At 43.6% G+C, this 27,065-nt stretch overlaps 1 protein-coding gene across 1 annotated transcript in view; it reads right to left on the bottom strand.

Moving 5' to 3' along the window:
• LOC122372603 overlaps positions 1-27,065 on the bottom strand; it is an 82,262-nt gene that overhangs the window by 9,776 nt on the left and 45,421 nt on the right. The window contains exons 5-6 of the mRNA XM_043350005.1: positions 19,457-19,573; positions 2,454-2,607 (exon numbers count right to left, since the gene is read on the bottom strand). Of these exons, the coding sequence (XP_043205940.1) occupies positions 2,454-2,607; positions 19,457-19,573 (271 nt within the window). The remainder of the gene's footprint in view (positions 1-2,453; positions 2,608-19,456; positions 19,574-27,065) is intronic.

Here is a 27,065-nt window from a genome sequence, read left to right as displayed (position 1 = left end):
CATCATGTAAAAAAAATCAAATTTCTATCACATCTCATTCGTGGTGATGATCAGAACTTTTCGATACCCCCTCGTATATGGAACGCACATTTTATGCATTCTTGCTAGATGCCTTTGGCAGATACTACATGCTACGCTATAATTTTCAGGGAAGTAAGGATTTCAGTAATTCATGTACGTAAACCTAATCAGATTAACGTCATTCAACCATTGAGCATCTTGAGGGAGAAGATAAAGTATCATTTAAAAATAAAACAGGTGCATAAAAACCGGCAGCCCCGATACAACTCTATCTCGAACTGGCCGAAGTGGTTGTCCCTGTGAGCGGGTTGTGTCCACGGTTCGTCGGAAGGTCATCTCAGGCTCAAAAGAAACGGTATATACTATTCGAAAGCTGACGGTGAGCTGAATCCAAAAATGTATTTTTTATCAAAATCGATCGATGGCCTTTTTTGAAAATTGCGTTTTCGTAAAAGCTTTATAATTTTTTAATCAACGGGCTGTCCCGGGCATTCTTGAAAAAATAAACATGTTTTTTCGAGTTCCAGTGAAAGCTGAACGCCAAAAGAACAATATTTAGTGAAGCAATATTCCCTAACATTAATATGCGTCTCCCACAGCCGACAATAAGGCGCAATCATGCAGCTCAGTGTCACGATGGACCAAAGTCAGCCACACAGAAGCGAGAAATGACCCTTAGCGACTCGCAGACCCGGCGCTCTCGGCCCGCCTGACCAGCCACGGAAAGAACGTTCGGCTCTCGTTCTACTAAACAAATGTCATATTTGTCAGTTTAACTGTCTACATCGCTATTAAAGTTATTCAGGATACCTGTGAAGAAAATTCATTGTTCTGCTTGATTTACAACATGCTTTAATTTACATTTTTCTTATACATGTTTTGTTCCATCCAGCTGCGCTCAGTGCCGGCGCAGGGGAAGTGAGCGGGGTATCACTGTCAGAGACTGTACTGGGGACAGCTGCTCGGTCGTGCGACCGGTCAAAGGTTACCCTGCCCCGCCGGGCGCTACCCCCACTCCACCCGAGCTGAGGTCGGTGCAACCTCTGACATTTCAGCGCGGCCAATTTTCCTTATATGGGCGTGATACCAAGCTCTATTGAGCAAAGTAGACATGAACAAATGCAAATTAATGCATGATGTGAAGATGACAGAGCAATTAATCTTCTGCTCATGTATCCTGCATAACTTAAGTACCGACTTGAATCGTTAAACTAACAAATATGACGCCCGTTTAGTAGAAAGACAGCCGAACCTCCTTGCCGTGGCCCGTCAGGCGAGCCGAGAGCGCCGGGTCTGCGAGTCGATAAGTGTCATTGCACGCTTCTGTGTGGCCGACTTTGGTCCATCGTGACACTGAGCTGTGTGATTGCGCCTTATTGTCGGCTGTGGGAGACGCATATTAATGTTTGGAAAAATTGCTTCGCTAAATATTGTTATTTTGGCGTTCAGCTTTCACTGGAACTCAAAAATACATGTTTATGTTTTCAAGAATGTCCGGGACAGCCCGTTGAATAAAAAATTATAAAGTTTTTACAAAACCGCAATTTTCAAAAAAGGCCATCGATCGATTTTGATAAAAAAATACATTTTTGGATTCAGCTCACCGTCAGCTTTCGAATGGTATATACATTTCTTTTGAGCCTGAGATGACCTTCCGACGAACCGTGTGTCAGCCGCGCTACCCCGAGGGTACCGGCTGTCTGCGGCCCGGCACTGCCGAACGGTGCGCGGCCCCGCCCCGAACCTCATCAGTAGTCAGCAGCCGTCCGAGGCCGATATCAATCTCGGAAAACGAGCCGGAGCGGCGCGAAACGGCGCTCTCCGTCCGACCAGACGCATTAGCTCGTCCAGAGACGACAGAATCACTCGCAATATCGCATGCGAGAACACCATGGTAGCTGGAGAAACCTAACGTGATTGGCATACAAACTGCTAGCTTGCTAAGACAAGGAAGACATAGGCCTAGCATTGAGTGGCATTGTAGCCGGGAGTCTATGTAAAACCGGGTTACCAAAACGACACTGAAGGTTGACTAGGAGAGAGGGATGCTATTTTTGTACGTTATTTTGCTATAATGTACTAAAAGACAGGGTTGTCTCGTAATGTTCATTGTTCACCAGTATTGGATAGTCTTGTGACCGGTTATCGTCTAGACATGTAGACTAGACTAGACTAGTCATTTAGTCATGTCATCTAGACATCTAGTCATGTCTTAAGACTTATACATGCACAACAAACGGATGAGGGGTGATGGGTGAGATTTTTACATGATATTTACCGTATTTTATTTGAATATATTGTCTCACGGCAGTCTAGCCCGCCGTTTGTCGTCCTGCGGGTCGGTCTAACCTGCCGCTCCTGTCGCCCTACCCGGCGGCGCGCCGGTCTGACCTGCCGCCCCTGTTGCCGTCCAGGCGCCGCGCGCCCCTCACCTGCAGCAGCAGGTGGTACTTGAGGATGCGCTGGACGGGTTTCAGCAGGTAGGATCCGAGCGGCAGAGTGTGGCCCAGAGCCTCCTGCCGGTCCCGCAGCAGGCGCGCCGTCTCCGTGCCGGAGCGCATCAGCTCCGTCAGCAGCGACATCGCCCTAAACGTCAGTGAGAGGACGGTAAGACACACCAGCGACATCGCCCTGAACGTCAGTGAGAGGACGGTAAGACACACCAGCGACATCGCCCTGCGCGGCGGTGAGAGGCCGGTCAGACAGATACACCGTCAGCAGTGACATAGCCCCGAACGCTAGTGAGTCCCCGCCGTCAGATAGACACACTACTAGCAGCTATATGGTCCTGCGCGTTAGATGAGTCTCCGGTTAGATACATCGCACGCCATCAGCAGAATGATGCGCGGACACGAGAATCAGCACGATTACAACCTCCTTCAAGGAGCAACACACATAGGTACCTATTCACTGTCACAGTCTCAGTTCTCGCACCCTGATCAGTGACGCGGCATTTCGAGCTCGAAAACAGAGCTACAGACTTCGGATATTCTGTTATTTACGCTCCGAACAGACAGACGGTCTCCGAACATGTGCCAATGCTCACGCTCCGAACAGAGTTACACTTTCGAGCAAAGCTAAGAGACTCCAAACGGAGACACAAGCAGGGTTGTATACCAATCAAGTCGATTGAATTGATTGATTTGTTTCAACGCGTATTTTGAGTTGATTGGATTGAGTCGATTGACTTTTCGAGATGACTGGTTGACTGACTCGTTTGACTTTAGCGACTGGTTGACTGATTTGATTCCCGAAAATTAGAGTGACTCGTATGATTGAGTCGATTGAATGGAAAGTTCAAATAAGTTTTAGTTGACGAAAAATAATGACACCAATTGATGACATCAGAGATCACAAAACTACACTGAAAACTGCTTGTCATCACAACTGCAATATGGGGTAGATGGCCAAATAAAGAACAGGGCCTAAACATGAACAGCCAACTTTGACTTTCAACTGCAAGAACTGCTCCAATCCTGGTGATAGAGCCTGGCGATGCACCTACCTACCTTTCTGCACTCAGCAGGAAACGTTTTTTTATCCAGATGATAAAGTGCAAGGCCCTATATACAAGGCCCCTATGTACTAATAAAGTGTGATTAATTAATAGTTCACATCTCCACATCTCCTCAGAAACAACCCACTGAACTCTATAAATATCTGAAACCCCTGCAAATATAACTGAAACAAAAGCGCCGTTTTCGTCTCGCTAATTACGTTTACGTGCCTAATTAATAGCTAATTTGCTGCATTGTTTAATTTGCAGCAGAACGTTTGTTGATCCTTTTCTCCTGAGAGCCTAAGCATAACATATCTAATATATTTCATTTTCCTTAAAATATTTTACCGAATATTATTAAGTGGTTTTATTTCAAATGAAATAATAATTAAAACGAAATTGGTGTTGTACAACCGATTTATTTTATGATGATCTACCATACTACATGATAATCAATGACGTCATCTTACCAAAAAATCAAAAGACGTAGAATAAGGATTTATAAAAGCTTAGCATACTTATTGGCAAAACGTTTTCTATGTTTCGCAGTCGCACCGTGTCGTTTTCGCGTTTTAATTTTCCTGGTTCCTAATTCCTTTGTCCTTAACTTATCCTGTGGTTCCAGAGTCCCTGTCCTCTCCATTTCCTTTTAAATATATTTTTAATCCTCATCCCTATCCCCCAGTCCTAACAGTTTCAAATTGTATTGCAATAAAATGTTTTGAATTCTTCACATAGGTACCTAACATTGACATGCCACGTCCAGAGTCGTGGACCGCTAAATACTTCAAATCTCTTCCTTCCCAATCTGACAACATCCCACGTCTCAAATGCACATTGTGTGGACAGATTTTTCAGGCTGCCCGTCAGTCTCTGTCTAACCGAAACCGTCACATGCAGGTAAGATATTTATTTCTATTTCCCTATGGTTAATATGTTATTGATGCATATTATCCATTAAAATAGACATGGTGTTGGGTAAATGGCCAAATCACGAACACTGCCAAAATCCGAGCAGCCAATTTTCAACTGCAATATCTGATATTTAGTGTAAATGGAGTTGGAATATGGCCCAAATTAAATTGACAACTTTTAGGTGAAAGGTGGTGATTTGGGTTAAGGGGCGAGTCAACTACTGGGTTATTTTGCACCCATTAAATGAAACTTCTGCTCCAATTCTACCCATTGAACCTCAATATCATGATCCACCTGTCCATCACTAGGTATCCTTCCTTATTACATAGAAACTTTGAATGGCATGGCAATTTATAATTTTAAATGGCAATATTTTTATGTTTCTTCTGTAGGTAGGTAGGCGGGTAGGTACCCCAGACTGCTATGGACACTTTTCCAAGTTGGTGGGGCAAAAAACCTGATGTATGTCTTGGTTTGAGTCGTTTGATTGAGTTGATTGATTCCTTTCATTGTCGCGTTTGAATCGATTGAATCAATTCCCGAAAACTGCTCTGACTTGATTGATTTGATTGGTTTCCCAAATTTGTCGTGATTGAATTGATTGCTATTGATTGAGTCGTATACAACCCTGGACACAAGCTCTGCCAGAATAGCACACTCGCTGTAGAGCAGCCTAGGCGGGGCCCCGCCTAGGCTGCTCTACAGCGGCCCGACGGCTGTCAAATGCCATCCGTTCAATACTTCAATTAGTGATGTCAATTTCAGAAATTTTGGAAACCAATACCAAACCGATACCGACCAAAACTACTGAGAGCATACCAAAACCGAACCGATTTGCAGAAATAGGGTGAAATACCGACTAGGTACCGAATTCAGGGAATCATCAAACAAATGCTTCAAACTTTTTCAAAAACAAATAATAAGCACTGAAAGGTAATACTTTAAAATGAGGCAACCAAAACAAGTCAGGAAATCTCTAAATTATTTGCACTGCAAAAAATATAACTGTATTGTGCAACTATGAACAAATATTCAGGTCAGTAATTTAACTGGGATGTGGATTCAAGTCATCTGCATGAGGTGATATAGGACAAGCACTTGAACCCTGAATCTCATCCATGCCTGAACCATCAAACCAGTCGGTGACACTCCAGGGAAATAAGCTAAAATTAGAGCACTCTATTTATTGCTCCCGCTACTTCACCGTCTCCCATAGGGTCCTGTGTTGAGCTGGTGTCGAGGCTCTAAAAATGACGCCGATTTTTGCACCCTTCTCACAAAAACCGCTCGGACCGCCTGGAAACTAATTGTTCCGCTCTAAAAATTTCATGATCGACGGGAAAATGAATGAGGAAAAGATTGGTCCTGAAATAATTCTGAACTCCCTGTAGAACATATCGAAATATGGCTGCAAACTAGGAGCATGTCAAAATCGACAAAACAATACAAATAAACTTACCGGGATTTTTTTATTTTCCATGCATCTGTGTATGAAATCAGTCGGTTTTTCGGAAAGATCATCTTCTGTTTAATAAATAATTCCACAATTGCAATCGAGAAAAAAAACATTTCCGCTGTGACAGCAGTTTTGGCATTGTGCCAGTAGTGTGGCGTGCGCGGTGCTGCGTGGTCGTCGGGACGGAGTTGTGAGTATTTTCGGTGTTTTAAATGGTTGATGGCCATTTGAACCAGCTTTATATTATTTCCTACAAATTTTTGCATCAAATTATTGCTTTGAAAGACCATTGAAACCCCTTATCTCTTCATGAAACACGATCATATTCATCGTCGACGAACATGGCGCGGGACTCCATGTGCATTCCGATCGAAATAAATCGTAAATTAAATAATATTCGATGATAAGTATCATATTCTAGTGACACATTTTCATAAAATAAGGCATAAACTTTGCAAGGAAGTCAACATTGGATAATTGGATTCTTATTTAGCTCACATATCCTTGTAGTAGTCAAATGGCTCAATTGATAGATTAATGTAAGTATATGTTTTGGCTTGATGTTTGCTGTGAAACCACCCAGCCACTTGCTGGTTGAGTGGTTTTCTGATAATTACCTGATAATCATTTCTCCTTTTCCTTAAAAGAAACTGAAATTCCTTTCAAAGTAATCCATTTTTAGGAAGGGCGGCTTGCTCATTGACATTTCATGTTCTTGTTTTGTTATTGCTGGCAGTATTTTGATACAATAATGCAATATGAATTTCTTGCAATAATAAAACCTAAGACAAACTTAGTTAATGCATCAATCGAACACCCAACAGAAAGATTGTGAGTCCTTGTGACGTGAAGTAGAATATTCTATGAATGTGTTATATAGAATATGCCAAATATTAAATTAGTTATTATTTGATACTGATAGCTGAGCATGTGAATTATGCCACAATATAATTTCATTTTCTGGTTTTGAAATAGCCGGCAGTATTTTACTTCAACAAATGTAATATACATGGAATACATGTTGTTATGTTATGTTAAAAGTTTAATAACAGCCAACAGAAGGGCTGTTTCAGCAGATAATGTTTGTACCTTATGCATTACCTTTCTTTTCTGCAGGACCATGCTTCCGCTGGGTGGTCGACATTTGCCTCCTGAAGAAGTTGAGCAACATGAAGACCACCAGATGAGGTGTCTGCAGTTCATGTGGAACTCTGCAGACTACAAGTGTTATGCCAACCACAACCAAAGTGCTGTGATCATGGAGGCATGAACCTCATGACAACACTTCATATTTGCAGTTGAACCAAAGTGTGATTCAAACCACCTGCGGCATCTCACTCAATGTGTGAACAGTGTGATTATTGTGCAGTGTTCAGCTGCAACTAAGACATTTATTAGTGACTTGTCTTGCAATTAGCCACCAAAAGCATTTTTTGGGCTGGCTGCTGTAATTTGTTGTGCACTGCGCAATAGTGGTAGTGTTTTGTCACTTGTCAAGTTGTCAGTTGTGCATGTTGCATGTTTCTCTTCCCTCGGCCCTCATTATCAGTTAAGTGGTGAATTGGCATCACTCAGTCTCCCCAGATCTCCATTGACTGTCTGTCAACCACCTAACTTGAGATGGTATTTGCTAATAGTGTCAGAAAAGAAGTGATTGTAGACATTTTTAGGAATATGAGCTCCGTTTCATGCGTGTTCCAGTGGTCATTTTGTCACATGTCCCATAGTGTAATAAATGGAAACTGTTGTTCCCTTTTGAAGGTACTTGCGGATGCAGAAAGCGTTGGGCCTAATTATTAAACGCACCCTCCTATCAGCGACGCACGAAATCGACAAATATCCTTTTTAGAAGGAAACGAAAACTTGTGAACATAGCTGTACCTACAACAGTGCATAAGGAATTGAAATTCTGGGAGTTTTTGAAATTCGGAGAAACTCAAGTTGTCGACAGGTATGCCCCCTTGCACGTCAAAGACCGCCTAAAAAACAAACGTCTACAAATGAAGGCAGTATTCGTATGTTCGTTGTAATTGCAGCAGCCTAGCAACATGCATTGCGGTCCGATGGCGAATTACACTCGTGCTCAAAAACTATGCCGGTAACTGCCAATGCACTTAGGTCATAGGTGAGGAGAGGAAGGGTTATGTCATGTGTCAACATCATAGAAAAGGCTTCATCTGAGCTGTGCCTATTGTACATAATTCAACCAATCTATGCATTTCGTTTCTTGCAATCTACTCATGCTTTCACTCCAGCTTCAGAGTAATCATCCCATATTGTACGTCTTAAGATATTGATTTCTATGGCGGTTTGCAATTGCTAGCCACGTCTCACCTCAGTTTGGTGGCCCCGCATCGGCCCACTCGGCCGCTCTAAAATTGACTTACGGAGGAGGATGGTGGCTTTTATGTTAGCTTCTCCGCTGACTGCGGGGAGCGCCGTCGCCGAGGTAGGAGCAATAATTAGCTTATGTTTGGGACTAATTTCCACGCTTAATTAACATTTTAATGTTATTTTAATTTATTCATGTTAATCTTTGACGCATTCTTTTTCTATTGATACCATCCACCTGTCTGAGAATTACTGCCTTGCTGCGTAAGGGCCGATAAAAGATCACGCTTTTAGGGGTATCTCTTCAACATGGGGCAGGAGCAATAAATAGAGCGCTCTAATTTTAGCTTATTTCCCTGGTATGTCACCAACTGAAACGTCCTTTCAATTCAAGTCATTCAATTCAAGTCCAGTCAAGACAAGGTTACGTGTGTTATCATGATCAAAAAATGGTAACCAAATGACAATGATGGGCAACGCTATACCATTAATGTAAACAAAATCCATGATACCTACAGTTCAACTCAAGTAGCGATGGTGACGATAGTGACGCAGCCAATTTTTCATCATAAACAAATGTTTAACACAACAAATCTTGATAAATAATTACTTACGAGGCACACTGATAGATAGCAGACACCACTGTAATGATATCGCGATGAAAGCTAAGTTAAATGTCCATAATTTTACGGAATCATTGACACGTGTCACGTGGCATCTCTTCCACAATGGCAGCCTTGCAGGCGGCGGCCATTTGCGCATATTTACGTCTGGACAACCGTCCGGTTTACATAGGGTTTGTTGCAAGCTTATATCTCCGTCCGTGATGTTGCAAAAGATGCGAATGGTGCTTAACAATTTACAAAATGATCCCCTCTAAATATTTGAAGACCACTGCATCGAAATTATCGCCAAATTAACAAGCTAGAGCCTCGTCAAAAATGCTATGTAAACGGGGTTAACGAGTTGCGTTGGAGAGGCCGGAAATAGTGGCGATTTCAGGACCGCAATAATGGACCGTCATTGGAATGATTCTTTTTTAAAACGTGCGTTGTTTTTAGCCGAAATTTAGTTCTTACTATAAAATATTTTGTAATTAGATTTTGGCCGAGAATGAATACCATCAGAGCTAAGTTTTTACTTTCATTGTATTTTGTCCAGAAGCATATAGTGCTGTTTTATTGCAGTTTTTGCGCGTTTGTTACAAAATATGAAGCGAACCTGCAAAAAAGTTCCAAGGTGAAGATGATGTATATCGCAAAATATCATATTGACCTCAAGTTCATCCGTTCCTTCCATGATTGACTAGACAGATTTACACATTTCAATTTTATCTTGGATCAAAGGTGTCCGTGTGAATATCGGTGTGATCAGTGCCAACTGCCAGAGGTTAACTTGAAGGGAAGCTTGAGCTATGATAATTGCTCTTGTCCATGTCCCTCCACTAAGAAGAAGAAGTTATTAAATATTTTGCTTTGTGTATTCCAAGAGGAGAGAGAAGTGGGAACTATTTTCTTTGTGCCTTCATGTCGAATTGAAGATGGATCATTAAATTTTCAAGGCGTTGATCAACCAAGCATTTAGTGTTTCTTGTACATAAGCAGTGGCTAAGAAGAAAAAGTTTTAATCATACCTGAAGTTTAGTCATCTTACTTCAACTCAAACTTTGCAGCAAGATCCCCAAGGACAGAGGATATATTGTATACCTATCCTGTAAATCAAAACATTTTTGTGCTTGCAAAGGCTTAAGTTATTTGTTGTGTGCTCGGAGTGAGGCTATGGGCGTTTTGTTGTATGTTTATGCGGAGATTGAATATAACTGTGACCCTGTGATTGTTTGTATATTTACTACAGTCAAACAGCATATTCAAATAACATACTCACCTAGCTCATAGCCGTACCCCCGCAGGATTTGCACTTGTTGATGTCTCAAGCATGAACAAAGCACTAAACTAGCTTAGTTATCATTTCCCACATTTTTCTGAGCATCTAACATGGCATACAGCAGTGCAGAGCAGCTTCAGAGAAGAAACACTTAAAATGCACAGACTCACACCAGCCACCCAATGAGCCAGTTCCTCATTTGGCTGTTTCCCTGGATGTGGTTTGGCAAGGTGAGCTAATTGTTATCAAGTTGAAGGTTAGCAGGTAAGATTGAGTTAGGGTGAGTACCTAGGTACCTAGTACCTATAACTGGGTGCTAATGCTATGCAGGTCTTGGGTAAGTTGCAAATAAGTGTGATGATTGAGGTTAGGTCAGGTTAGTCAGGTATGAATTGATCAGGTCACATTATTATGGACACTTGGCAAATTAAAAAAAAACAACATGACCTAATATTAGCTAACACAACTAAACCTACATAACTACTAAACTATAGGTACTGAGCACCTACCTACTTGTGCCTACATCTCATACCAAGTCAAAATAAAGTTCCTTTCTGGAAGATTACCCTGGCAGTACTTTTTATCCCAGCCCTGTGAAGAAAACTAATACTTCTCAAGTTCTGAGTCCCTTCTGGCCATCCACAGAAAGAAATGCTGACAGCTTTGCTTTTGTATATTAAACCAATAATCACCATCACGGAACACATGATATGATCACATCGTTGCATGGATTGTCACATTGACAATTTTACTTAAATCCTTTTTTCAAGAAATGCAAAGTAATGATGAACATCAAATTAAACATTATAAAGCTGATTTAGTGATCCAAGCTTTCTCTTCCAGTAGCAATAGAATGATCTCATGTTTCATTTGCCAGACACTGAGTAATGCACATTACCATCTGCATAGCAAAGTAAAGCTGCCCAGGTTTGTTCCTTCTAGATTTTTTCACTTGACTTTTAGCACTCATTGATCTTGCTGCTGTAAGTAATATTTCAATATTCATACCAATACATCAATACGCGTTCATCAGCCAACATTTTCTGGCTTGATACTGATACTGCGCGTGCTCTTCAGTATTGATCTCCTACAATATTATAGCTTGTTTTCGGCCAATAAGCTCTTTTAATTTTACTTTTTCTTGCTGATAAGTGAGCCAGATCAACTTGCGTTTATCAACCAACATTTCCTAACTTCAACCTGATATTACTCAGGACTAACAACTCAGGACTCTTAGCCTCCTGTATACTTCAACTTGGGATTGTTTTCAGTCAACATCCTTCTTTAATATGATATAATTCAGTCACAAGAGATTCAAAACTTACAACAAAACGACATACAAGAGTTCGAAAACCATCAGATAAGCTTAAAAAAGGCCTTGGAACTGAGCAGAACGGAGCCAAGTGGTGCTCCATTTGTTTGTTTACAATAATTGTAGTGCTGATGTATTGTTTTAGGACTCTAGCGGTCGGCTCATAAAAACTGAAACATTTTCACAAAATCTGTAAGGCAATTAATATTTCTCTGAAAGAACTTAAATATTCAAAAGCCAAAAACCATGAAATACAGGAATCAGAACGAAAAAGTAACCCAAAAATCCAGCCTAATAACCGGCTCCTAAAACTGCGGCAAAATCAGCACTTTTCCCCGCAACTCGTTGTCCAGACGTAAATATGCGCCATTTGCATTTAGGCACGCACGGAACTGCATAAAACAAAGTTTTTTCTTTTTTGCTTAAGAACACTTTAATTGTAAATATGATGTTCATATTTTGGCATCTTAACATTAATTCAAGAAAGATTGTAGGCTGTTATTGATAACAAAATGATGAACCAGAAAAACAAAGTTGCAATCATTTTTATTAGATTTTGAGCTACAGCGGGTTTTGGCGCAGCTGCGACATTAAAAAGTTCTTAGTTGTGTTCAGTTTTTAAACTGCTATTTGCGAATCAAGCTAAGACCCAATTATATTTTAGGAATGCTTTTGATTACATTGCTAGCGATTTCTATCTGTTGAGGAGAGCAGGAAAGAGAACAGAAATTAAAGAAAATAAATTATCCACAGGATCTTTTTGAAGTTGAGCGAAGTTGAGAATTTATGGGGTGATGATAAAGTGATAAATGCTGCCTTCAATATTAGATGGTAATGGTGAAGCTAGTGCTATAAAAAACAGGGTTTTGACTTTTGGATAATGTAACTGCATTGCAGTGAAATGAAGAGCAAGACAAGGTCAAGATCAATCACAGACTCATCAAAACAAAGTCAAATTTGTTACTAATGAGTGCTTGGGAAATTTTGAGTAAGGTAGTTAAAGTATGTTTTCCAGTATACAGTGAGTTAAACATTGATACATGTTTATGTCTTGCACATTAGTTTTTTTGTAAGATAATTATCCTCATGGTATTGGAATTTGCTAGCACTGATAAGTTGCCATTTAACATTGGTAGACTGATGTGTTTGATGTTACAGATAACGTGTTTGCCCATTTCTTATGACATCATGCATTTGGGAGAAATGTGTCATGATTGTCCTTTTTCTTCATCCAATGTCATTTAGGAAATCAAATTTGAGTTCAGAAGGTTTATAAAAAATGTTTTCAAATTTTTATGACAGTGGTTGACTTTCATAATACCGACAAAATACCAAATGCTTTTGGTATAAAATACCGAATACCGAATCGGTATTGGTTCGGTATCGGTATACCGAAATTTTGGTAACCGATTGACACCACTAACTTCAATACTATGAGTTGTTCATGGAAACAAACGTAACATAAGGGATTTGGGGTGCTGGAATTGCCACTGAGTTTTAAAACGTCATGGGCCTATTCCAGGGAGTGTCTTTATTTGAAACGGACACAAGCTGCCTTCAACAAAGTCGCAGGACACTGAGCCGCGTGAACGTCACTGGACAGGCGTATGGGTGGATTATTCCCGGACAGCGGGGAATACGCTCGACTCTGAGTGGCGTCCCCGATCCGTCCTAAGTCCAATTTGCTGTCAGCTGCAGGTCGTGTAGTTCTTCGCTGCGTCTGTACGGCTTCTGTGGCGCTGTCTCGAGGCTGTCGCCCCCCCCCCCCCCCTCCCGGTCGGGTGGGGACGGGGGCGCCGCCCGGGCGGGGTTTGCTGGTGTTCGACGCCGTGCAGTGTGTACAAAACGCTGCAGCTGATAGGGCGCCCAAGTGTTGTGTTGTACGGGCTCACTGATACGATATGTGACATGGCTATCGTATTTGGCACAGGAACGGGCTCGGTAACCCGAGACGCTCACAAAGCCAAGGCTTAGGTCAGCAGGAGACCACGGCGCAGCTCTCGTGCCTATCAATGCGAATTGCGACGGTGCGATATGGTAAGTAGGTACCCATGAGACCACTCACAGCCTTTCGCACAAAGGCGCGGACGGCGTCTTATAAATTAGTGGCTAGGTATAGGTATTAAAATTATCATGAGCTTCTAGAAATACGCCGAACGATTAGCTATAGAGGCCGAAAGGTATGAAGCCATGGCGTTGTATCAGATGGGGCATGGCCCTTAGGTCATGAACGCGGGGGTCTACCGAAGCGGCCTAGATCAGTAAACCCGCGGCTAAAACGCCGCAGGTTTACTGGCCGCCCGTCAGCCGTAATTTTCAGCTGACGGCGCTGGGTGAATCACCATCGGCCAGCCGCCATTAGCGCTGTCTGCTCTGTGCGTCCGTCTCAGCTGGGCAACATTTATTTATACATTTTTTAAACAGAAGTTAACCATAACAATTTTCATTTTTATCTTAAAAGCAAATGGCTGAAGATGCACGTTGTATTGCACAATGAGGACAGTTCAGCATTGATATATGATCTTTGTGCGCAGGCTACGACCATTTAAAGTTTTCTTATTACCAGTAAAACGCCTTTTGGGCGAAGAACGAGCGAGCGAGATAGTGAGCCCTGCACGTGCAGAAGGCGAGAGGGTACTTCCAACGGGCTTATGCAAAGCACCCTTCTAACCGATCGCTAGCGGTGTGCCAAATTTGAACGCGATCGGCCCAGCCGTTCCTGAGATCTGGAAGCGGCATTCTGCACGTGCGCACGTGCAAACGGGGTCCAAACTGGCTTTTGCACGGCACCCTTCTAACCGGTCTCCAACCGTGTCCAAATTTGAGCGCAATCGGCCCAGCCGTTCTCGAGATCTGGAAACGCCCCCTGCACGTGCGCACGTGCAGTAGCACCCTAACCGCAACACATGGGAATGCGTTGCCTGGTGGGTGCCTAACTGTATGCCAAGTTTCAGCGAAATCGCCCCAGTAATTACCGAGTTATTGAAATGGGAACAAATTTGGCACCTCTTCTTTTTTGTATTTTGCACGTGCAGTGGGTGTGCCTCACATAGATCAAGAGTATCTGACCTATGGTAGAAGGGATGCAGCTACCCTACAAAAATTACCGCAAGACAATCGCCCAAGCGGCTGCTGAGATATGAGCCTCTCAAAATCACTACTTTTGCAAAACAGCCTGGACACCCTTGACTTTTCACGTGGCACTTGCCACGACGGTCACTGAGATGTATCAAAAGTAGTCAATTACGGGGCAGAAGGGATGGGGCTACCCAGCAAAAAAGACCGCAGGCCAATCGGTCCAGAGGTCGCTGAGATATAAGCCTCTCAAAAGCGTTACAGGCCGGGCCGGGCCGGGCCGCTCATACTGAGATTTTTCCGTTATATTGAAAAGACTTCGCTTCGCTCGCTGCGCTCGCTCGCTCGTAATTAGCACTGAATTTAAGTATGTATGATACTTTAAATCATTATCATTGCAAAAATAGCAGTCACACAGACGATGTGCACTTCTGTTCTGCAAAATTTTGCGCGTCCGCCTTTCGCTACCTCAAGTTCTATTTAGGTATTTTGTGTACCTACTTAAATTTAGTTGTTCTTATTTTCGTATGTAATGAAGGTCGTTCAGCAGCCAATTCGATAAATGGCGTCAGTATTATTGGCTTGGTACGTCCTATTCGAGATCCGTCCTAATCCCGTTGTAGTCTTGTCCCTCAACATAACATCCGTTGGCGTACCGGCAAACGGATGACAGCTGAGGTCAGTCGGTGGTCTGGGGGTCAGTCGGTGGTCTGGGGGTCAGTCGGTGGTCTGGGGTCCGTCAGCGGTCTGGGGTCGGTCGGCGGTCTGAGGTCCGCTGGTGGTCACCGGTGGTCCGTGCGGTCCCACGGTGGCTGGGCTCTGCTGGAGCACTAACCATCCCCGACTGTACGAGCCAGGTCAGCCGCAGTGACACCGTGCGCATAGCGGACCGAGGCTTCCGGACAGTTGCATGGCCAGCATGGGTGTCGGAGCCGGCGTCGGCCAGGCAGGGTGGGGTAACACACGGAACACAGGGCAGTCGGGCGGGAGGAGCGATGGGCTGGTTTGCAGGCGACACCATTGTTAACCCGCGCCCCTCGGGGGGGGGGGGGCTATTCATACCCCCCGCCCCGTTTTTCCGAAATAACTTCCAAACCGCTTGAAGTATCGACGTCAAACTTTCATACCTTCGGCTGCATCAATTTGACACCTTGTGTCAAAATATGAACTTCGTAGCTACCATAGGTCAGCCGGAAATGACGTCAGAGTGACGTCATGTTCGGCCGATTTCGACGCAAAACATTGGACCACGGCAATCGCTCCCAAGAGCTCAGTTTTTAAGCTAGATCCAATTTCTTTGCATGAGAGGACTCAGAATAGACTGTGCTATCAAACTGTTATCTCAGATTTTCAAAATTTTGAAAATTTTGAGAATTATATATAATAAAATTCAAAATTTACACTTAAATATTTTTTTCAAAAACTTTTTGACTTTAAAAACCGGAATATATGTGATAGAAGACATTCTTATGACTTACTGTAGCAAGTTTTAGCTAACTATCTTCAAAAATGGCCAAGTTATACGCATTTTTACGGAGCGAGCGAAGCGAGCGGAGTCTTTCCTTAAATTAACGGAAATTTCTGAGTATGAGCGGCCGGCCGGCCGGCCGGCCGGCCGTGCGGACGCTTTTGCGAGGCTTATATCTCAGCAACCACTTGACCGATTTATATGCGGTAATTTTTGTAGGGTAGCTTCATTCCTTCTACCAAGTATTGGACTATTCCCGATGCATGTGGGTGCCCCCTTATGCACGTGCCACGTGCAAAACGAAGAGGTGTCAGTTTTGTAATTGTTGCAATATCTCGTTAACTACTTGGCCGATTGCGCTGAAGTTGGCATGTAGGAAGGCACCCGAGCTAGGCACTGCATATCCATGTGCCAGAGTTGGGGTGCTGCTGCACGTGCGCACGTGCAGGGGTCGTTTCCAGATCTCGAGAACGGCTGGACCCATTGCGCTCAAATTTGGTACACAGTTAGGGACCGGTTAGTAGGGTGCCGTGCAAAAGTCAGTTGGGACCCATTTTGCACGTGCGCACGTGCAGGGTGCCGCTTCCAGATCTCGAGAACGGCTGGGCCGATTGTGCCCAAATTTGGCAAATCGCTAGAGACCGGTTAGTAGGGTGCCGTGCACAAGCCAGTTGGAGGTACCCCCTCGCAATTTCGCACGTGCAAGGCTCACCCTCTCGCTCGCTCCGTTAGTCGCCCCAAAAGGCGTTATACTGGTTGCAAAAGATTCACATTTATATTTTTTTCAAATAAACTTTTAAGTATGTATTTGACATCGTACACCAATATAAATAGCACCATCGTGTTCCTGAGCTCAAACTGCATCCCATAGACAATTTCTTTGTTGAAAATGTAAACTTCAAAATTTGACCTTTTTTTACCTGAAAGTGACCTGACCTAAACTAAATTCAACTCAAAATTACCTCGAATGACACAAACGACATCAAATTCGAAATCTATGGCCTAAATGGACCATAAAACATGTGTCACATGACCGACGCATGATATAATATTTCCGTGACCTGTGATGACCTGACTGACCCTGACCTGAAAATCAAAGTGCAAGTATGGTACCCTCAGGGTATCTAAAGCATCTGTTCACGAGTGTGTAAACCAAAAATGAACCTGATCTGACTTGTAAGACGGCGGCCAGAGCCCAAAATTGAACAAGTCAAAATGCTAATAATTTTTACTTTGACCTGACCTGTGACGTCATCGGTGACCTCGAGGTCAATAAAATTAGGATTCGTTCGACAGTTTTTCCGGGGCTATCAGACGCCGTTTGAATTTTGACGATCGGCCCAGTAGTTTCGGAGTTAGGAGGGGGGCTATGAAGAGCACCTCCCCCCCCCCCCCCCCCCAGTAGGGTGTGTTATACGCAGACCCCAGTGGGGCGCGGTTTAAAGGAAATAGTTCAATTTTAACATGGGGTTTTGAACTGGAATAGCAGTTTTGTAGCTTGAGTTGAGACCAGCACAAATAAGAAGCTTTTACGGCCCAACGATCACCCTAGGCAAAGATATTCCATGCCTCGTTCCGAAAAGAGTGTCCTAAAGAGGAAAGTGGTGTCCTAATGAAGAAATACCCAGAATGCAGCCACCTCAGCCTCAGCCTTAGCATGCTACTTACAACCAATGGGTTTAAACTACTCATGATTGGTCAACGCGTAATAAGCCTCAGCGTCAAACAATATTTAGGTAATATAGAATCTACCTAGTATAGCTATTCTACATATTTGTTCTTCCTATATTAAAATAAAGAAAATATTTTTTTATCAAAAAGTTTTATTTTCTTTGCTGATCATTTTGAGCATAAAAATCATAAACCCATTGCAAAAAAAACTGCTTTCGGAAAGGTGAACTATTCCCTTTAACCGGCAACTTCTGGCAGGGCGCTACTGATGACGATTCCATCACACATTGGCCCACACCTCTGTAGACAAAAAACCTTTGTCTCGTGAAACGCAGAAGCATTAGCGAACAGGCGGCTCTTGTGGCGGTCCGGTCTGATCATACGAGTATTTCACCCCGATCAACACTTCACTCCAATCAGCACATCACTGACGAGAGTGTATGATGAATCATCTGATCACTCTGCCTCTGGTGCTTTATCATCACCCTGATCACCACGTCACTCTGATTATCACATCCCTCTGATAATCACATCACTCTAACCACCAGAGAGAAAGAGGAAAGCAATGCCACGGCCGGCGGCAGAAACGAGCGCACTCACCAGTCCGAGACGGCCAGAAATCCATCTAGAAAGCACCCTTTTCACCGCTAAACGGTGCAGATCAGCGGTGGAAATAGCGAAGAAGGGAGCAAGATTGCCAAATTGGAGGCGTGATTGGCGCACATTGGACCGGGACGCCGGCAGCCCGCGGGTAGTTCGATCGACGATCGCTTACTATTCATTTCACGAGCAGAGCGAAAGTCGACCCGCCGGCGGCCGACGAACTGCGGTGGTATCCAATCCACGGCTGGACTGCGGGCACGGTGTTCACGGCCGACAGAGTGCGCGTGTTTAGTAAGGGCTTTTATATGGTATTCGGACTCTCTCGAGGTCCTCTCATCACAGTGCACTTTTCTTCTCAACAAAACATTTTTCAAGAAAGACAATACCAGAATCGCAGTATGCTATTCAATCATTTTATTTTAAATTTTGCACAATAAGGACAAATTCCATGCTATAGCCATATTTTCCCTTATATCTTATTCGAATGCTGCGTTCGCATTATTTAGCATTCATAACACGTATACGGACGTTACGCCGCATCAACTTCATTCAACGTTTAGGTAATATTTTAGCCGAACATTGGCGAATAAGTCGCAATGTCTTCTAAATAAGGCTCCTGACAGTTCATATCGTCATCTTAGAATAGCTCTGATCATACTACCTGTCATTCCTCACATATCGGTGGAATAACTGACCGGAATCCTCCCGTCCGCGCTGACTCAGAATGGCGCCGATATTTGGCGCGCTACTACACGCGACATTCGGAGCCCGCTCACCGATGCCCCCAGCAGACTACTCGAGCCTCAAGGGCGCTCTTTGTCCTTGTTGTGTTTAGGTATAGCTGACGGGCCGATCCACCGGCTCGGTAAAATTCTGACGGAAGGCTGCGCTGCATTTGTCCTCCAGCCGCGCTCTGCAGAATTCAGCAAATAGGGAAAGCTCTGCTCGCCGCCTACACCGTCGACTGAAGCGTTGTGGCACGATAAATTCGGCCCTATTTGGATCGCGGATGAAAATAAATAAAAAAGGACAAACAATTGTTTATAGGGCGGCAACCAACTATTCAGCACCATGGTTACCAATTCCAGAGACGTAGCATTGTGAATTCATATTATGACAGTCCGGCACTTCTGCTTGCCTGGGAACATGCATGCTGCGCAGCTGGCACAACGGCTCATCCTGGGATAGCATGTGCTCTGCGGTAGAGTCTGGCAGGCTCACCTGGGATAGTGCGTGCAGTAGTCGGTGTACACGTCGAATCTCAGCTGGTGGGCGACAAAACACTTGGCCACCCTCAGAGGGTCGGCTCGGCACCTCTGCAGCTCCAGCAGAAACGCACTGGAAACAAACACAGATCAACAGATGGGCTGGGGGGGGGGGGGCGATACACCTCAATGACAGGCATAACTATTATAGTGTCAACTGGCAGGAATCAGGCGTCACGGAGAGCGGACTGTGACTACACCGGCGGCCTGTGACTACAGCGGACTGTGACCACAGCGGACTGTGCCTACAGCGGACTGTGACTACACCGGCGGCCTGTGACTACAGCGGACTGTGACCACAGCGGACTGTGCCTACAGCGGACTGTGACTACAGCGGACTGTGACCACAGCGGACTGTGCCTACAGCGGACTGTGGCTACACCGGCGGCCTGTGGCTACACCGGCGGCCTGTGACTACAGCGGACTATGCCTACAGCGGACTGTGGCTACAGCGCCGGACTGTGACTACAGCGGACTGTGGCTACAGCGGCGGACTGTGACTACAGCGGACTATGGCTACAGCGGCGGACTGTGACTACAGCGGACTGTGGCTACAGCGGACTGTGGCTACAGCGGACTGTGGCTACAGCGGATTGTAGCTACAGCACTAATGTGGCTACATCGCTGAAACAGCACACCAAATGTGAATATAGATTTGGGTAACCGATAAAAAAGTCACTTGCGTAAATACTTGCGATGTTTGCAATAAATAATAAATGCAGGAATATTAAATCATTGAAGACATTTACGTAACACCGGATAATCGTCAATAACACTGTTGAAAGGTCAACTACAGCTGTTGGATCACGTTACATACACGGCGCCTCCAAAAGAGCTACATGCTTGGGTCAAACAGGTTCATCAACAGGCCACCGTTACCTGAACTGGCGCGCTACAAAAAAAGGGCGGCGCGTGCTACGTGTCACAATGTCTTCATTGTCTGACTTGACAGTCCGGAGAAGATGCAGTCAAATAATGAAACCGTTCGTCGGACTGAATAATAGTGTAATTAAACGTGCAGTCCTTGCAAGGCCTCAATGCATAATGACGTGCATTGTTGGTCATGCGCGGTACCAAAAGGCAGTAGGGTAGACCGGGGCAAGTCGCCCCGCCGAGGTAAAACGCCTCACCGATGTTTCTCGGAACTGGCAAGGTTCTGGAGAAACATCATCTCTTCTATAAAACGTGCACTATATGATCATTATATGAGCAGACTGGAAAGAAATTGTGATGACTCTTTAGGGAGATATAGCCAAAAAAGTGTTTTTGGAGTGATTTTTATGTTTTGTTGTCAGCTTTTGCATCATGGCGTTCTTTTATGGTTCACATCAGGTTAACGACTTTTATGTATTTTGAACAACTTTATCTAACGCTTATAATGCCGGCTTGGTTCGTGTTAAATTATGCCTTGCTGGAGTGCAAGGCGTTGTTCTCTGACCGAACTACGTGATGGGGTAAAACGCCCCAGTAGGTCGGGGGGCAAAACGCCCCATGGGGCGTTTTACCTCATGTGTTGTTCGGACTACCCACTTCCTAATGTTCGGTAGCTGGCTAACAGTAAGTTTCTATGCATTTATATGTACTTTTCTCAGCAACTGGATGGCAAAGGAAGCATTTTGTTAACATTTCCATTGCAATAATGTATTATTTGGCCTTATGAGGCAGGTGAAAAACCTGCTCATACAATAGTGTCATAGCTGAACACCTGATACGGTGGAAGGACCTAGCTTCAGTGCCGTGCTTCCCAAGGTCTAACAGACCTCTCATATAAGATTTAAGTCAATTAGCATGTTAAATCTTTAATCTAGAGTATGGGGCTTCTTGCCCCAGGCCGTGGGGCGTTTTGCCCTGGGGTTGGGGCAAAATGCCCTATTTGCAGTTGCTTCACAAATCACTTCCTAGCTAGGAGTCCGATCATAAGTGAATGAATTTGAGGGGTGGAATTTAAAGTAAAATGTCCAAAGAACGCATTGAGCACAAATTTGGCCTTCCAGGTGATGTGGGACAAAAGTTATGTAGCAAAATAAATTATCTGGGGCGTCTTGCCCCAGGCTACCCTATGACAATGCCGGATATTTTGTTTTCGTAGCGATCTGGACCACTATGAAGCAATGTCGGTAGGCTAGATATGAAGATCAAGAACATCAAGAACAGGGCAATAAAAAATAACCGCTGCTTCAGCATTGCCTTGAATGAAATTAAGAAAATTGGAAATGGAATCTGAACTTGTCACCGCTATGTGGTTTTGCCATGGTTTTGCTTTTAACCCGCGCCCTGGTTGGGGGGGGCTATTTTTTGCCCCCCCCTCCAGACTTTTCAATATATCTCAAGAACCGCTTCGCCGATCGTCACCAAACTTTCAGTACCCTCCCGGACATCAATTTTACTCATTGTGACCAAAGAAAATTCCAAAGCTATGATAGGTTGTCCGCAAATGACGTCAGAGTGGCGTCATGTTCTGCCGTTTTCGGCCCAAAAAAAAGTTTCGCGGGAAGAGCTGTCAGGCCTTTATCATTGAAAATATAGAAAAACGTTCAAAACATAAAAGGTGTAGAATTATTAGGGCTATAAAACTGCTATCTCGAAATTTTGATTTTTTTTTAATTTTGACCCCAAAAAATAAGAAAAATATTTTTTTGAATATAATTGCCGACAAATCCAAAAAGTTTTTCGATTTAAAAACAAAACGGAATATATGTGATAGCCTCTACCGACTTCTATTTACACATCAAACTTAAGATCGAAAACTCTTTTTTTGGCCACTTTATAGCGGAAAAAATAGTTCAAAATTGATGGCGTCAAATTTTCAAACTCAATTTTTAGCAAAAGATAAGCAAGTAATAGCCTTTGGCTCATTGTATAATAGACAAAAGAAATGGAAAAGAATATATGTGCGATATTTCGTGTTCGACACTTTTTCATGCACTGATGTTTAAAAAATATTTTTGTTGACAAGCAAACACACAAAACGAGCACAGTTGAATATCCCTCCTCTGATAAAGAAACATTGGATTACATAATAATTTCAGAAATGTCGACAAAATCATTCAAAGTCCAACAAGTACAGAGTTATACGGGCATAAATGATACCTCATGCCCAGCATGCCCACCACAAAACACACATATCCCCTAAAACATTTCCCTAAACACATTGCATGAGTGAGGCAGGCCAAAATAATTTCTACACACATTGCGCGAGTGAGAGAGGCAGAAAGAAAAGTAAGGCAGGCAGGAAGGAGGCGGCGTTGGAGAACGGCGGGCACCAGACCGGTCTGCATCAGCTTCAAGTGTAAAAAACAACGTTGGACAGGACTGCAAGAAGGTGAATAAAATGACACACAAAAAGGGTAGACAGGGTAGGCAAGACTTTTACTGGTGGCAACAACTTATACGGTAATATACCTACAGCGGAGGCGATAGAAGCTACCATCAAAATGATTCAACTGCATATAAACAAAGTAAACCTCTTTGACTTGAACATAGCTGACATCAAATCATTGTTAGAGCACTGCCTCAAAAACAACTTCGTCAGATTCGGAGCCAAATTCTACAGACAGACCAATGGCATAGCCATGGGCAATAGAATGGCTCCACCCTTAGCTATATTATTTATGCATTCAGTAGAAACTGCAATGTTATCAGTAAACAGACCACAGCCAGTCATGTACATGCGTTATATAGATGATATATTAGGCATATGGACTCACGGACCAAAGGCTCTTGACGATTATTTTGAATTCATCAACGATTTTCACCCCTCCCTGAAATTCAGCATTGAAAGATCTGATCAATCACCAGAGCAACACATTCCTTTTCTGGATACGTTACTTACCTTAGACGGAGCTGGGAACTTCACAACAGAGCTTTATGTCAAGCCCATGGCCGCTCCTATTATCGTTCACTTCAAGTCAGCACATCCCATGCAAACTAAACGCGCAGTTATCCACTCACAAACCATTCGAGCCCTACGTTTGGGTTCAAACACGTCAGCAAAGAACAGAGGCATCAAGAAAATAAAAGATATTTTCCTCTCGAATGGATATCCAGAGCAAATGATCACTAACATCCAAAGGAAAACTCGAAACCAAACACAGCACCCACGGACCAAACCCAAAGTAAATTACATATCCCTTCCATACATTGACGAAGACCTATCGAGAAAAATCAACAACATAACAAAGAAATCTGAACTTAATGTCAAAATAGCATGGAAGGGGGGCAAAACACTAGCCAACACGCTCATTAGATCAGGATTGGATCAAGCACCATGCCCAAGGGGAAATCGTACAACCTGTCACGCTTGTCAAGCAGGTGCAGTTGGGAAATGTCACCTTAAAAACGTAGTATACCACATCACATGCACATTATGTTCAGCTATCTACATTGGAGAAACACGAAGACGTATCAGAACCAGATTTATGGAACATTTAGGGGACGCTAGACACAAACGACCTGGCACACATTTCGGGGAACACATGAGAGATGCTCACCCAGACACTGAGATAACAAACGACATGCTCAAACTCAAACTACTGCACACAAACTTAAAGGATGCAGCACAGATGAAAATCACAGTCTTTAGAGATCAGAAACCGTAAACCATCAATAAATAAAAATGCCACATCCTGGAAACTGATTGCTCCCATGCAAATACAGTATAACTCAATGACAAGATAGAGCACGTCTCATCCAGGACAGACCCACCAGTAAAAGTCTTGCCTACCCTGTCTACCCTTTTTGTGTGTCATTTTATTCACCTTCTTGCAGTCCTGTCCAACGTTGTTTTTTACACTTGAAGCTGATGCAGACCGGTCTGGTGCCCGCCGTTCTCCAACGCCGCCTCCTTCCTGCCTGCCTTACTTTTCTTTCTGCCTCTCTCACTCGCGCAATGTGTGTAGAAATTATTTTGGCCTGCCTCACTCATGCAATGTGTTTAGGGAAATGTTTTAGGGGATATGTGTGTTTTGTGGTGGGCATGCTGGGCATGAGGTATCATTTATGCCCGTATAACTCTGTACTTGTTGGACTTTGAATGATTTTGTCGACATTTCTGAAATTATTATGTAATCCAATGTTTCTTTATCAGAGGAGGGATATTCAACTGTGCTCGTTTTGTGTGTTTGCTTGTCAACAAAAATATTTTTTAAACATCAGTGCATGAAAAAGTGTCGAACACGAAATATCGCACATATATTCTTTTCCATTTCTTTTGTCTATTATACAATGAGCCAAAGGCTATTACTTGCTTATCTTTTAATAATAATGGGGCTCATTTTCAAAGAAACCCTCAACATCATTCAATTTTTAGCAATTTTAGACCACGTAGCGCAAAATAGCGCAAAACAAAGACCACCATTAGACTCGCCGTGACGAACTGCATCGATTCGACACCCATTTTATACAAAAATATCAACATTAAATTTGACCTTTTTGACCTGACATTGACCTGACCTCCACCAGGAAGTGACCTAAACCGTTCCTGATTTTCTTATAACCAACACCATTGAGCTTAAAATGAAAAATTGGCCACAAAACATACATCACACAGCCCTAGTAAAATTGGGTTAATATGCTGACCCTTGGTGACCTGACCTGTGACCTGACCTGGTATTATCAGTGACCTCTAATAGCAACATATGTACTAAGTAGTGGTGTCAATCGGAACTTCGGAATCTTCTTCTTCGGAATTCCGATTTTGTCCAATGTCCAATTCGGAAGTCGGTTGGACAATGACAGCAGGCTTTGGACAACTTTGGACAGTCGCTTGCTACACCTCAACATTTTCATAAAGTAATCGTGTTTAACATTGATTGGCTATTAACACGCGCAGTGGAAGTGGGGGGGGGGCGGATTTCGCCCACCCCTCCTGTTTTTCGCCAATAACTCGCGCTGCAAACATAATATTAATGTGAAATTTCGGCTACCTGTCCAGAATTGAATTGCGGATCTTCTCGTGCAAGAAATAAGAAAATCGGTTCACAACTTTTCTAGTAATAGCGGTGTAAAGTCAAACATCCTGCCGCCGCGGCGGCGCGGCGGCGCGGCGGCCGGCGCTAGCCGTTACTCGCCGCCTGAATTGTAGACTGTGCCGGGGCGGGACGGTTCCGTCTTTACATCGCGCTCCTTACCGCTGATTATATAAGATTCGCGTCAAATTCGGTGAGATGACTGAGAAATGTACAGGCAATCATATGGTCAAAAAAAATTGAAAATCGGCCGGTAACAACTTGAGTTATGAGTGTGTAAACACAAAATTGTGATTGCCGCGTTTCCCGCGTCGGCCGAACCCGCTTCAGCCGGCGACATCTTACCCTTAGCAGGCTTCTAACTGCCGTATTTATTGTTGGATTATCTAGAAATTCACCATACATACTCACAAATGTTTGTTCTTTCGTATAGTGAAAGAAAAAAGAAAATCAGCCGGTAACTTTTTGAGTTATCGGCGTGTAAACGCAAAAAAGTCGCTCATTTGGCAGATTTGACCACATTTGACCTCATTTGACCTCGAAGATATTGACCTAGGGTCATGAACTTCACACACAACAGAGTTCCCCATGGCCCCCACCTACCCTCCAAATTTCGTCTTTCTAGCTCCAGTGGGAGCTGAGATCTTAGGGGGGGCGACATCCGCCCCCCCCCCCTTCCACTGGGCGTAGTACTCGCAACCCTTCCACTGCGCGTGTTAAAAAGCCCAGCTTTCGATATGATTAACACTTTTGAGCTAGTAAAGATACATTAACAGCAAATTAAATAACGGTGGTGAGTGTTAACTATTGCGTAAATGTCGGACATCTTTGGACAAATTGCTGGCTTGGATATTTTTGGACGGACAGTCGACGCCAGCATTGGACATTGGACGGACATTGGACACATGTTTTCTGAAATTGACATCACTAGTACTAAGCAACTGACGCCCTATCGCTGATTTTGGATAAAATGCGCTTTACTCGATGTTATAGCGCATTCCCTAGAAGACCCGTGACCGGCAAAACATTTTATCTTTGACCTGACCTGTGACGTCATCGGTGACCCCGAGGTGAATGAAATTGGATTTCCTTCAACAAATTTCACAGAGCTTTCGAACGCCGTTTGAAATTTGCGGATCCGTCCAGTAGTTTCGGATATACAAGGGGGGCAAAAAATAGCCCCCCCCACCAGGTCGCGTTATAAACAGACCCCACCAGGGCGCGGGTTAAAGGGCTTTGGTCTTGCTTTTCACCGCAAATAAATGCTTATGACACCATAGAAGCACAACCACAGTAACTGCAGAGTTCACCTTGAAAAGAACAACGCGTGGATGTTGCCCGGTGATCGAGTGCAGGCAGCTGCCCATAACTGAATTAAGAATAAGAAATAAGAAATAAGAAATAAACTAGGAATAAACCAGGAATAAGAAATAAACAGAAAGCAAACGGTCGCCTAAAAGTCACTGAAACGACAGCGCTTGGTAGAAGTGCTAGCGACGCTCATTTTTATGTCATTAAAGTGTTATTGTTGTTTCAGTGTAATGAGTTAAGACAGCAGGTAAGTACTTTCCATTTACAATGTTGAGGCCGATAAGGTAA

Source organism: Amphibalanus amphitrite, unplaced genomic scaffold (assembly GCF_019059575.1).
Source record: "Amphibalanus amphitrite isolate SeventyFive unplaced genomic scaffold, NRLGWU_Aamphi_draft 000037F_arrow, whole genome shotgun sequence".
Lineage (NCBI taxonomy): Eukaryota > Metazoa > Arthropoda > Thecostraca > Balanomorpha > Balanidae > Amphibalanus > Amphibalanus amphitrite.
Note: the sequence above shows the minus strand (reverse complement) of the source record. Positions and strands in the feature narration are given on the sequence as shown.